The sequence below is a fragment of the Oncorhynchus tshawytscha genome, linkage group LG32, assembly GCF_018296145.1.
Source record: "Oncorhynchus tshawytscha isolate Ot180627B linkage group LG32, Otsh_v2.0, whole genome shotgun sequence".
Lineage (NCBI taxonomy): Eukaryota > Metazoa > Chordata > Actinopteri > Salmoniformes > Salmonidae > Oncorhynchus > Oncorhynchus tshawytscha.
Genome location: NC_056460.1, coordinates 12,444,651 through 12,455,888, shown reverse-complemented (window position 1 = coordinate 12,455,888; position 11,238 = coordinate 12,444,651). Strand labels below are relative to the sequence as shown.

General features: G+C 41.3%; 1 protein-coding gene and 1 non-coding gene across 2 annotated transcripts; one reads left to right on the top strand and one right to left on the bottom strand.

Annotated features, from left to right (window-relative positions):
• Positions 1 to 649: 649 nt before the first annotated feature.
• trnar-ccu lies at positions 650 to 722 on the bottom strand. Its single transcript has one exon. It is a non-coding gene; the product is annotated as a tRNA-Arg (tRNA).
• A 185-nt stretch (positions 723 to 907) lies between these two features.
• Positions 908 to 11,097, top strand: LOC112230266 (intraflagellar transport protein 56). The gene is made up of 18 exons (XM_024396491.1): positions 908 to 1,224; positions 1,572 to 1,718; positions 1,972 to 2,064; positions 2,606 to 2,720; positions 2,815 to 2,864; positions 7,193 to 7,338; positions 7,777 to 7,948; positions 8,099 to 8,173; positions 8,262 to 8,364; positions 8,465 to 8,520; positions 8,630 to 8,683; positions 8,859 to 8,922; positions 9,046 to 9,134; positions 9,334 to 9,417; positions 9,521 to 9,590; positions 9,755 to 9,861; positions 10,040 to 10,173; positions 10,495 to 11,097. The coding sequence occupies exons 1-18, from the start codon at positions 1,222 to 1,224 to the stop codon at positions 10,607 to 10,609; spliced, it is 1,677 nt and encodes a 558-aa protein (XP_024252259.1). The 5' UTR covers positions 908 to 1,221; the 3' UTR covers positions 10,610 to 11,097.
• The last annotated feature ends 141 nt before the right edge of the window (positions 11,098 to 11,238 follow it).

Genomic DNA, 11,238 nt, shown 5'->3' with positions numbered 1-11,238 from the left:
TTGTGGTTTCTTCAGTTTGACCTTCAACACTCAAACATGGAGTCACAATGTATACACACAAATCAGAAATCCATACAAATATTATATAGACTGTTCAGTTTAAAATTGATATTTAAAGATAGAATCACTAGTTGTTGCATTGAATGATAAATACACATTTAGTTGATTTGAAGAATATAATTTATAAATGGCTGAGTTTAGTTAAACTATTACAATGCTTAGTTTCAATTAAGGATTCTAGCTATAAAGGTGAATAACAGACAGTTGACTCCTGTGTTGTGAATTTGTGCAGAACAGGTTGACTGTAGAAAGTTCTTGGCAGATTTGAATTTATTTGGCATCGTGTCCATAAAAATTAAAAAAATTGGTGGCTAGATTATGGATCAGGCATTCTATATATAGCAGGCCTGGGCCTGATTGGGGTCACACTTTCGCCCCAGCAAACACACCTGACTCCAATCATGACCATCCGGGTAAAATCAGGTGGGATGGGGGGGGTAGTGTTGACACCAAATTGACTACATTTAAATGACATGAACAGCATTTATGTGCACTTGTCAGGCAAGCGCGCCTTTTTAGCAAGACTGACTCCACGTATGCCCACCAAATGACCGTGATGGTCAAAGCAGTTTCTGGGTGAAAATATTAACACCCCAGATGGGACTCGAACCCACAATCCCTGGCTTAGGAGGCCAGTGCCTTATCCATTAGGCCACTGGGGCTGTCCTGTAGACATAACGATGTAATGTATTTCAATGCTGTGTGCGGCACTTTATATTTTATGAGGATGTTATCACACATGCACGACAACAACCGGGCTAAATCCAGAGTTCAATTTGCATTTCGACATGTGATCCTGAAGTGAAGAAGAGGATGAACGACGTTGCTAGGCAACACAAACGTAATCCCCACACGGCAATGAAATCACAGATGTTTCATTAGCTAGTGGCTAACGTTAGCTAGTTTGATGCTCTTCGTTCACCTTATGCTATTCTTTGATTACAATTTTAGACAGCGAAGAGGTGTCTTTTTTGTTTTCGTATCTGTTGGTTCACTGTTAGCTAGATAGCCAGCCAGACAGCTAAGCTAATTCTAGCTAGAACATTTATAATAGTAATAACGTTAGCTAACGTGTAGCTAATTTACGTTAGTGTTATCTAGCTATAATCAATTTCTCCATACTGAACAGTGACATTATGCAAGAGTAACTGCTGTGCCGTCATGGTAAGTCTTACAAGTTAGCATACTAGTTGCGTAACTTGTTGGTTAGCTAAAAGTCTTGCTATGTAGATAACTTTAGCTAGTTAGCTTTCTAGATTAATCATTGTCGCTTGCAAGCTACCAAACCAAAGTCTATTTCACCGATCTGTGAAATGTGAAGAGGTTCATTTTAAAGTAATTGCAGTTAGCTAGTTTAACAGAGGATAACTGCGATAGTTACACGACATCCATTAAAACATGACTGTCTATCTTACCAAATGTGCAAATATTGTTTGAATCCCGCTTTAGTAAACAAATTGTCTGCTGTCATGTCCACAATAAGGATTCTCTTCCTTGTCACATCCATCCAGATTCTGTCTCGGGTGAAGCCAGCAGTAGGTGGAGATTCTGCAGCTAGCGTCAGTGAGAAGAAGAAGAAAAACAAAGCCAAGAAGAGCCCTCGCCTGGAGGAATACCTCAACCAGAGAGACTACCTTGGGGCACAAACTCTGTTAGAGGTAGCCAGATAGGAAATCATGTAGCTAGCTGTCATGTGCAATCAGCAAATGAATGATGAGCAACTCTGTACTAAATGTGACAGAAGATATGTGATCTGTGAAAGTCCTGTGTCCTCTCAACATTCTCCTTCCTCATTCTTGATATGGTGATGTCTATAAGGTCTTTCTGTTTCCTTATTACAGTTGCATAGGTGTGTCCGTGTGACAGCGAGAGCACTGAGTCCTACTGTTGATGTGTTGGTTTGTCTTCCAGTTTCAGCGAGATGTTGGAGAAAAAGAGGAGCATGCAGACCTTTGGATTGGCTACTGTGCCTTTCACTTGGGTGATTACAAGAGAGCAATGGAGGTAGGTGTGTGTTCAGTCAATTTCATTCTTGTCTGAAGACAAGCCATTTTTACAATGCTCTATATGACACATACACTACTGTTCAAAAGTTTGGGTTCACTTAGAAATGTCCTTGTTTCTGAAAGAAAAGCATTTTTTTGTCCATTGAAATAACAAATGTAAATGACTATTGTAGCTGGAAATGGCTGATTTTTAATGGAATATCAACATAGGCGTTTTTTTTTTGCAAAAGGGTTTTCTAATGATCAATTAGCCTTTTTAAAATTATAACTTTGATTAGCTAACACAATGTGCCATTTGAACACGAGTGATGGTTGCTGATAATGGGTCTCTGTACGCATATGTAGATATTCCATTCAAAATCAGCTGTTTCCAGCTACAATAGTCATTTACAACATTAACCATGTCTACACCCTATTTCTGATCAATTTTATGTTATTTTAATTGACAAAGAAATGTGCTTTTCTTTCAAAAACATGTACATTTCTAAGTGACCCCAAACTTTTGAATGGTAGTGTATGTCTATTTATTTCAATGACAGGAGTACAGGGCCTTGACACTCCGGTTAGAAGAATCAGGGGAGGTGTGGGTGTATCTGGCCTGCACTCAGTTTTTCCTGGGGCTCTACAGAGAGGCAGAGGAGGCTGCAAACAAGGGTGAGTATTTAGCTAACATGTTTTGTAGTTTTTCATCCTACGGTTTCTGTTTCTTGCCCTAGTCGATAAGGTATTCTCTCTTTTTTTCCTGTAGCTCCAAAGTGTGCACTTCAGAATCGCCTGCTCTTCCACTTGGCTCATAAGGTCAGAATTGTTACCTTTCTGTATTCTTTAATATGTTAATGTGTATTTCTCATCATTCTTTCTTGTTTGCTTCTGTACAGTTGCTTGTGCTGAGTGATTTTAGAGCTTTTTAGGTCGGTTCAATTTCGGTTAGGTTATTTCAAAATAATAACGGTTTTTGATTTCAACACTTGTTTTCTAGACATTAAATGCGCTATTCATTATGTGGGTTTTAGTGCTGTAAGAACACAGAATAAAACAATTAGTGTAAGTCCCATGATGATAGTGACTGCCCATTACTGTTTATCACTTATTAACCATAATTTATTCACATTACTTTAATAAAATATTTCAGTTGTTGTGTATATTACATTTGTTTTAGGTCTATTTGATGACTTTATTATTTCATTCCAAGTCATCGTCTCATCACTATAGAGCTGCTACCTATGCTGTCTGACAAAACTATTTTAGTACTTCTTCAAAGTAAATAAGGCATACTTTTATGACTGCTGAATACCAATTATCAATCAGAGATCATGTATTTTCAGGTAGAGATACGTCACGGAGCAACTGCTCTCTATCCCTCTCGATCGCATGTTCTTCTGTCTCTTCTCTCCGTCTCAGACCGACAAGTAGGCACGCAATGGATTATGGTCATTGTAGTTATTATAGCACAGAAAATGTGTTAATAATGTAGAATATTGGCCTTTTTGGAAACTACAACCCTTTACTACATCGTACAGTTTGGTCTTGATTTAATTTATCTCTGGAGAAACTGCGCATTGAGCACAACATGGAATTCAAATAATTGAACTGCCATCGGTCAATTAGTTGTTTATAGACTGAAAAATAGCCGACATTTTGATGAATCGCTCAGCTCTAACGGTTGCATAAAATCATGTTTTACACAATTCCCAAATGTCAATACTTCTACTGAACAAAAATATAAATGCACCATGAAACAATTTCAAATATTTGACTGATTTACAGTTCATATAAGGAAATCAGCCATTTTAAATAAATACATTTGGCCCTAATGTGACTGGGAATACAGATATGCACCTGTTGGTTACAGATGCATTAAAAAAGGTAGAGGTGTGGATAAGAAAACCAGTCAGTATCTGGCGTGACCACCATTTGTCTCATGCAGCGTGACACATCTCCTTCGCATAGAGTTGATCAGGCTGTTGATTGTGTCCTGTGGAATGTTGTCCCACTCCTCTTCAATGGCTGTGCGAAGTTGTTGGATATGGGTGCGAACTGGAGCATGTTGTCGTACATGTCGATACAGAGCATCACAAACATGCTCATAGGTGACATTTATATATTGTATTTTTTTAATTGAACCTTTATTTAACCAGGTAGGCTAGTTGAGAACAAGTTCTCATTTACAACTGCGACCTGGCCAAGATAAAGCACAGCAGTTTGACACATACAACAACACAGAGTTACACATGGAATAAACAAAAATACAGTAGAATAAAGAAGTCTATATACAGTGAGTGCAAATGAGGTAAGATCAGGGAGGTAAGCAATTCAACACTGGCATGGTAGATGTGCAGAAGATGAATGTGCAAGTAGAGATACTGGGGTGCAAAGGAGCAAGATGAATGAATAAATAAATACAGTATGGGGGTGAGGTAGTTGGATGGGCTGTTTACAGGTGGGCTATGTGCAGTGATCTGTGAGCTGCTCTGACAGCTGGTGCTTAAAGCTAGTGAGGGAGATATGGGTCTCCAGCTTCATTGATTTTTGCAGTTCGTTCCAGTCATTGGCAGCAGAGAACTGGAAGGAAAGGCAGCCAAAGGAAGAATTGGCTTTGGGAGTGACCAGTGAGATATACTTGCTGGAGTGCATGCTACAGGTGGGTGCTGCTATGGTGACCAGTGAGCTGAGATAAGGCGGGGCTTTACCTAGCAGAGACTTGTAGATGGCCTGGAGCCGGTGGGTTTGGTGACGAGTATGAAGTGAGGGCCAGCCAACAAGAGGTTGGCAGGTCACAGTGGTGGGTGGTATATGGGGCTTTGGTGACAAAACGGATGGCACTGTGATAGACTGCATCCAATTTGTTTAGTAGTGTTGGAGGCTATTTTATACATTACATCGCTGAAGTCGAGGATCGGTAGGATAGTCAGTTTTACAATGGTATGTTTGGCAGCATGAGTGAAGGATGCTTTGTTGCGAAATAGGAAGCCAATTCTAGATTTAATTTTGGATTGGAGATGCTTAATGTGAATCTGGAAGGAGAGTTTACAGTCTAGCCAGACACCTAGAATATGTGGACAACTACAAATACCTAAGTCAGAACTGTCCAGAGTCGTGATGCTGGATGGGCGAGCAGTTGTGGGCAGCGATTGGTTGAAGAGCATGCATTTAGTTTTACTTGCATTTAAGAGCAGTTGGAGGCCACGGAAGGGGAGTTGTACGGCATTGAAGCTCGTCTGGAGTTTAACAGTGTCCAAAGAAGGGCTGGAAGTATACAGAATGGAGTCGTCTGCATAGAGGTGGATCAGAGAATCACCAGCAGCAAGAGCAACATCATTGATGTATACAGAATTTAACCCTGTGGCACCCCCATAGAGACTGCCAGAGGTCCGGACAACTGCCCCTCCGATTTGACACACTGAACTCTATCACAGAAGTAGTTGGTGAACCAGGCGAGGCAATCATTTGAGAAACCAAGGCTGTTGAGTCTGCTGATAAGAATGTGGTGATTGACAGAGTCAAAAGCCTTGGCCAGGTCGATGAATACAGCTGCACAGTAATGTCTCTTATCGATGGCGGTTATGATATCGTTTAGGACCTTGAGCGTGGCTGAGGTGCACCCATGACCAGCTCTGAAACCAGATTGCATAGCGAAGAAGGTATGGTGGGATTCGAAATGGTCGGTGATCTGTTTGTTAACTTGGCTTTCGAAGACCTTAAAGGCAGGGTAGGATGGATATAGGTCTATAACAGTTTGGGTCTAGAGTGTCTCCCCCTTTTGAAGAGGAGGATGACCGCGGCAGCTTTCCAATCTTTGGGAATCTCAGACGATACGAAAGAGAGGTTGAACAGACTAGTAATAGGGGTTGCAACAATTTTGGCAGATAATTTTAAGAAGAGGGGGTCCAGATTGTCTAGCCCGGCTGATTTGAGGGGTCCAGATTTTGCAGCTCTTTCAGAACATCCGCTATCTGGATTTTGGTGAAAAATAAATGGGGGAGGCTTGGGCGAGTTGCTGTGGGAAGTGCAGGGCTGTTGACCAGGGTATGGGTAGCCAGGTGGAAAGCATGGCCAGCCGTCGTGGGCAGCTGGTAGGAGGTGCTCTTATTCTGCATGGACTTTACAGTGTCCCAGAATTTTTTTGAGTTTGTGCTACAGGATGCAAATTTCTGCTTGAAAAAGCTAGCCTTAGCTTTCCTAACTTCCTGTGTATATTGGTTCTTAACTTCCCTGAAAAGTTGCATATCACAGGGGCTATTCGATGCTAATGCAGAACGCCACAGGATGTTTTTGTGCTGGTCAAGGGCAGTCAGGTCTGGAGAGAACCAAGGGCTGGTGAGTATGCAGGTCATGGAATAACTGGGACATTTTCAGCTTCAGGAATTATGTACAGATCCTTGCGACATAGGTCCAATGCATTATCATGATGAAACATCAGGTGATGGCGGCAGATGAATGGCACAACAAGGGGCCTCAGGATCTCGTCACATTATCTCTGTGTATTAAAATTGCTGTTTATAAAATGCAATTGTGTTCATTGTCTATAGCTTATGCCTGCCCATACCCTAACTCCACCGCCACCATGGAGCACTCTGTTCACAACGTTGACATCAGCAAACCACTCACCCCCACAACGTTTGTGAGGCCGGTTGGACGTGCGGTCAAATTCTCTAAAATTATATTTGGAGGCGGCTTATGGTAGAGAAATTAACATTCAATTATCTGGCAACAGTTCGCCAATTACTCACTCCCTCAAACACTTTAGACATCTGTGGCATTGTGTGACACAACTGCACATTTCAGAGTGTGCTTTTATTGTCCCCAGCACAAGGTGCACCTGTGTAATGATCATGCTGTTTAATCAGCTTCTTGATATGCCACATCTGTCAGGTGGATGGATTGTGTTGGCAAAGGACAAATGCTCACTTACAGGGATGTAAACAAATTTATACACAACATTTGAGTAAAATAAGCTATTTGGAACATTTCTGGGATTTTGTATTTCAGCTCATGAAACATGCGACCAACACTTTACATGTTTATATTTTTGTTCAGTGTACTTTTTCTCTTTTTGTAATGCAACTGTATGCCACTGTAGGTGGCAAACCAACCAAACCAGCCATGCCTTTCCTCTCTGTTCCCAGTTCAACGATGAGAAGAAGCTGATGGGTTTCCACCAGAACCTGGAGGATGTGACTGAGGACCAGCTGAGCCTGGCCTCCATCCACTACATGAGGTCACACTACCAGGAGGCCATTGACATCTACAAACGCATCCTGCTACAGAATAGGTACTTATACTGAACCATTCTCCCATGTCCCTTCATCAAAATCACTGATAGGCAAGAGCATAGTCCCACAAATCCCTCATATGCCAGATTACAGTGGTCCCACTAGTACCAATGGGTATTGTGTATTGTCTGAATGAGTCGGTGTCAATTTTACTGTAAATTCTTATAACTATATACAGTAAACATACTATAAGCCATATATTTAGGATGAAGTATTAGAAAATTGGAAGGACACATTTCATTGTGTTGAGACAGAGACAAGAAGATGGAGGGAGACGGCTGTAGTTATTTTGCAGTGGAGAAAGATCGTGTATTATATTGGACGGTGCAGTCAAAAAGCAAGAGAGGAAGATAAACAAGGACTTCTATTCAAGAACGCAGTGTGAGCTGTGGGACTAGCTATTGCATGTTTTACCGATTTTTTTCTTTTAACCCCAGAGATTTCCTGGCTCTTAACGTGTACGTAGCGCTGTGCTACTACAAGTTGGACTACTATGATGTTTCCCAAGAGGTGTTGGCTGTGTATCTGCAGAGCATTCCTGAATCCACCATCGCTCTCAACCTCAAGGCCTGCAACCACTTCAGGCTGTACAACGGCAAGGCAGCCGAGGTAAAGCAACTCCGTATGCGTCAACGGTCAAAACAGACTGCCATGCATCTACACGCGTGTTTGCCTTGACATCCACAGTCGATGTTCATGCCTACACTTGTCATGTACAGCAATAAATAATGTGGTTCAATGTGTTCTTTTCTCTCTCAGGCTGAGTTAAAGAACCTCATAGACATCTCCTCCTGCTCCTTTGAGTTTGCTAAGGAGCTTATCCGGCATAACCTGGTAAGCCGTTCCACCACCTCTGTTGTGTGACTGTGTTTGCATGACAGTGACCCCATGCTCTATAATCTTTGACCTCCAATCACCCCAGGTGGTGTTTCGTGGTGGGGAGGGTGCGTTGCAGGTGCTACCCCCATTGATTGATGTCATCTCTGAAGCTCGATTGAACCTGGTCATCTACTACCTCAGACAAGGTGGGTCTTAGCCATTGGTGGTTGTCTTTGAATCCTAATCCTTACATTGAAAAGTTCAATAGCTATTTTGTCATGAGTAATGTGCATCTTTATGTTTCAGATGATGTTCAAGAGGCTTACACCCTCATAAAAGACTTGGAGCCAACCACACCACAGGTAGTAATAGTTTCACATTATCAGGTGTCATGAGAGGAAGTCTCGCTGTTTAAAGACTAAAGCCTTAATAGCGTACATGCAGTGTCTTAACACAATCTATTTATTTAAGGAGTACATTTTGAAAGGAGTGGTGAATGCTGCTTTGGGTCAAGAAATTGGATCGGTGAGTAAGTGTTTTGACAAACTACCCGAAAACCCCCTAGGACCACACAGTAGAAATGTCTGAGTAAATTAGGAATGTCTTATAAACCTGGTTTAGTAAGATCATCACTGATATGAAATCTGACTGACGAGCATTCTCTGTTCCCTCCTCGTCCCTGCCGGTATCTCTGCTGCAGAGGGATCACCTGAAGATCGCTCAACAGTTCTTCCAGCTGGTCGGAGGCTCAGCCAGCGAATGCGGTAATGTGAATGAATGAATCTAAAGCGATTCAACCAAGAAGCTAGGAGTTAGCGTGTGTGTGTATGTCTGCGTGTGAGTGAGCATGTGCGTCTTTGTCTCACTCTGTATCTCGCTCTCCTCAGACACGATACCTGGAAGACAGTGTATGGCTTCCTGTTTCTTCCTTCTGAGGCAGTTTGAAGACGTTCTCATCTACCTCAACTCAGTCAAGGTTTGCATGGCCCAAAGCATGTAGCACTAGGACAGTACACCACGTAGGCATGTTTCCACACACCTACGCAGTCATTTTTATTTTCCTTTGCATTTGAGTGCTTGACATATTTATGGATTGGTGTGGAAATAACATGTATACTTGGGGAAAGGAGGTGAGCATTATTTCTGTTTGTTTATTTTTGGTTTGTCATTAACAGAGTTACTTCTATACCGAGGATATGTTCAATTTCAACTATGCCCAGGCCAAAGCTGCCTTGGGCAACTACAAAGAAGCAGAGGAGGTACATCCTGTCAACATAGAAAAATGCTTTTCTGCTTGCATGAGTAGTGTGTATTGAATCAGTTCAAAATTCATGTTGTAACATTCTTTTATATTGGACTCAGATATTTCTGCTGATCCAGGGTGAGAAGATGAAGACTGACTATGTATACCTGAGCTGGCTGACTCGCTGCTGTATGTATCCAGTCTGAAATACATTATCCATTTGTCGTCAATACAATTTCAATACCTTTTACATCAATACGATATCTACATGCATGATCTAAGAAACGAAATATATGACGAATTCATTTGAATAAATATATTTTCTAAATAGTGTTGACTCTCCTCTCGCTCAGACATCATGAACCAGAAAGGCCGGCTAGCCTGGGAGCTGTATCTGAAGATGGGGGCTTCGCCAGACTCCTTCAGCCTCCTACAACTCATTGCCAACGACTGCTATAAGGTGAGGCTCACTACTATTCTCTCTACTAACTTAGTTTCCAGGCTAACCACAAGTCAGCAATGGCTTAATCTCCCGCACCAGACTTCCTCCACAATAGACTGGGGACGAGATTAGCAAAGGCCAAGCTTTCTCAATATTCATTGCAATTAAATGTTGCTCTGTCGGTCTGTGCTTTCAGATGGGTCAGTTCTACTGGGCAGCCAAAGCATTCGATACTCTGGAGAAACTGGATCCCGACTCCAACTACTGGGAGGGCAAGAGAGGGGCCTGTGTCGGAATCTTCCAGCTCATTCTGGCAGGCAGAGAGCCAAAGTAAGTATTGACTAAGGTTCTTAGTCTTAAGTCCAATTTTGATACCAACACTTGTCTGCTGTGTTAAAGATTTGTCCCCTACACAGTCCCCAACACATCAAATATGAAAATCATGTCCTCCACAGAGATGTTTTGGCACATCATTTTTGTACCTTGAGTAATTTGCATTGCACGGTAAAGTGTGACTTTTGTGATTCAGGCACTTTCATTTTTTTACTTTATCAACAACCATGATGGTAATATTATGAAAAAATTGCCATTGTACAATATGACCTGTTCCTAACTTCCCATCACTAAGAACCATTGTCTGTGGTTCCACAGGGAAACCTTGAAGGAGGTGCTGCCCCTGTTGAGGAGCACACAGAACCCCCAGGTGGAGTACATTATCAGAGCTCTGAGGAAATGGGCCAAAGACAACAGGGTTCCTCTGACATAGCAATGTCATAACGTGCTTAACTCACATAATACACTTATTACATTATATATGTGGTTTACATGTGCATTTTTTTATCAGACACTTTACTAGTGAAAATCTATAAAATAACATGTTCTCATGAGTCATGCACAATGTGTATTGATGTGCTTTATTGTACATGTGTCACAGTATTTATATCATGTAATACATGTTTTATTTGCAATGTATATAATTCTGTACAATCTCGCCAATCAATTGTATTAAAATGTTTATTTTGTATTACTCAAATGATGCTGATACAAGTATTAAACAGTATTCTCTTTATAAAGGGTTGTTGACCCTTTTCTCTCTATTGTTTGTTCTATATACATTCACTATTTCTGTCATGATGTTGTTTTTTTATTGTGGGCAAACTGACACAAATAGGCATACATTTGAATGAAATGGTACATGTACTGTCTTTTGAAGTCCAAAATACCCTATTGCTAATAAACTTCTTAATCATCTAAATGAAAGGAAGCAGTGTCTCTACAAAATAATTGAATGCAACAAAAAAAACTCAATTTCAACAGGTGTCCACCAATGTTTGCTTGTGTTGCGTTGTCAGTGCCCATGACGGTAACTCAGAGTCACCCAACTGGCTTATTTGG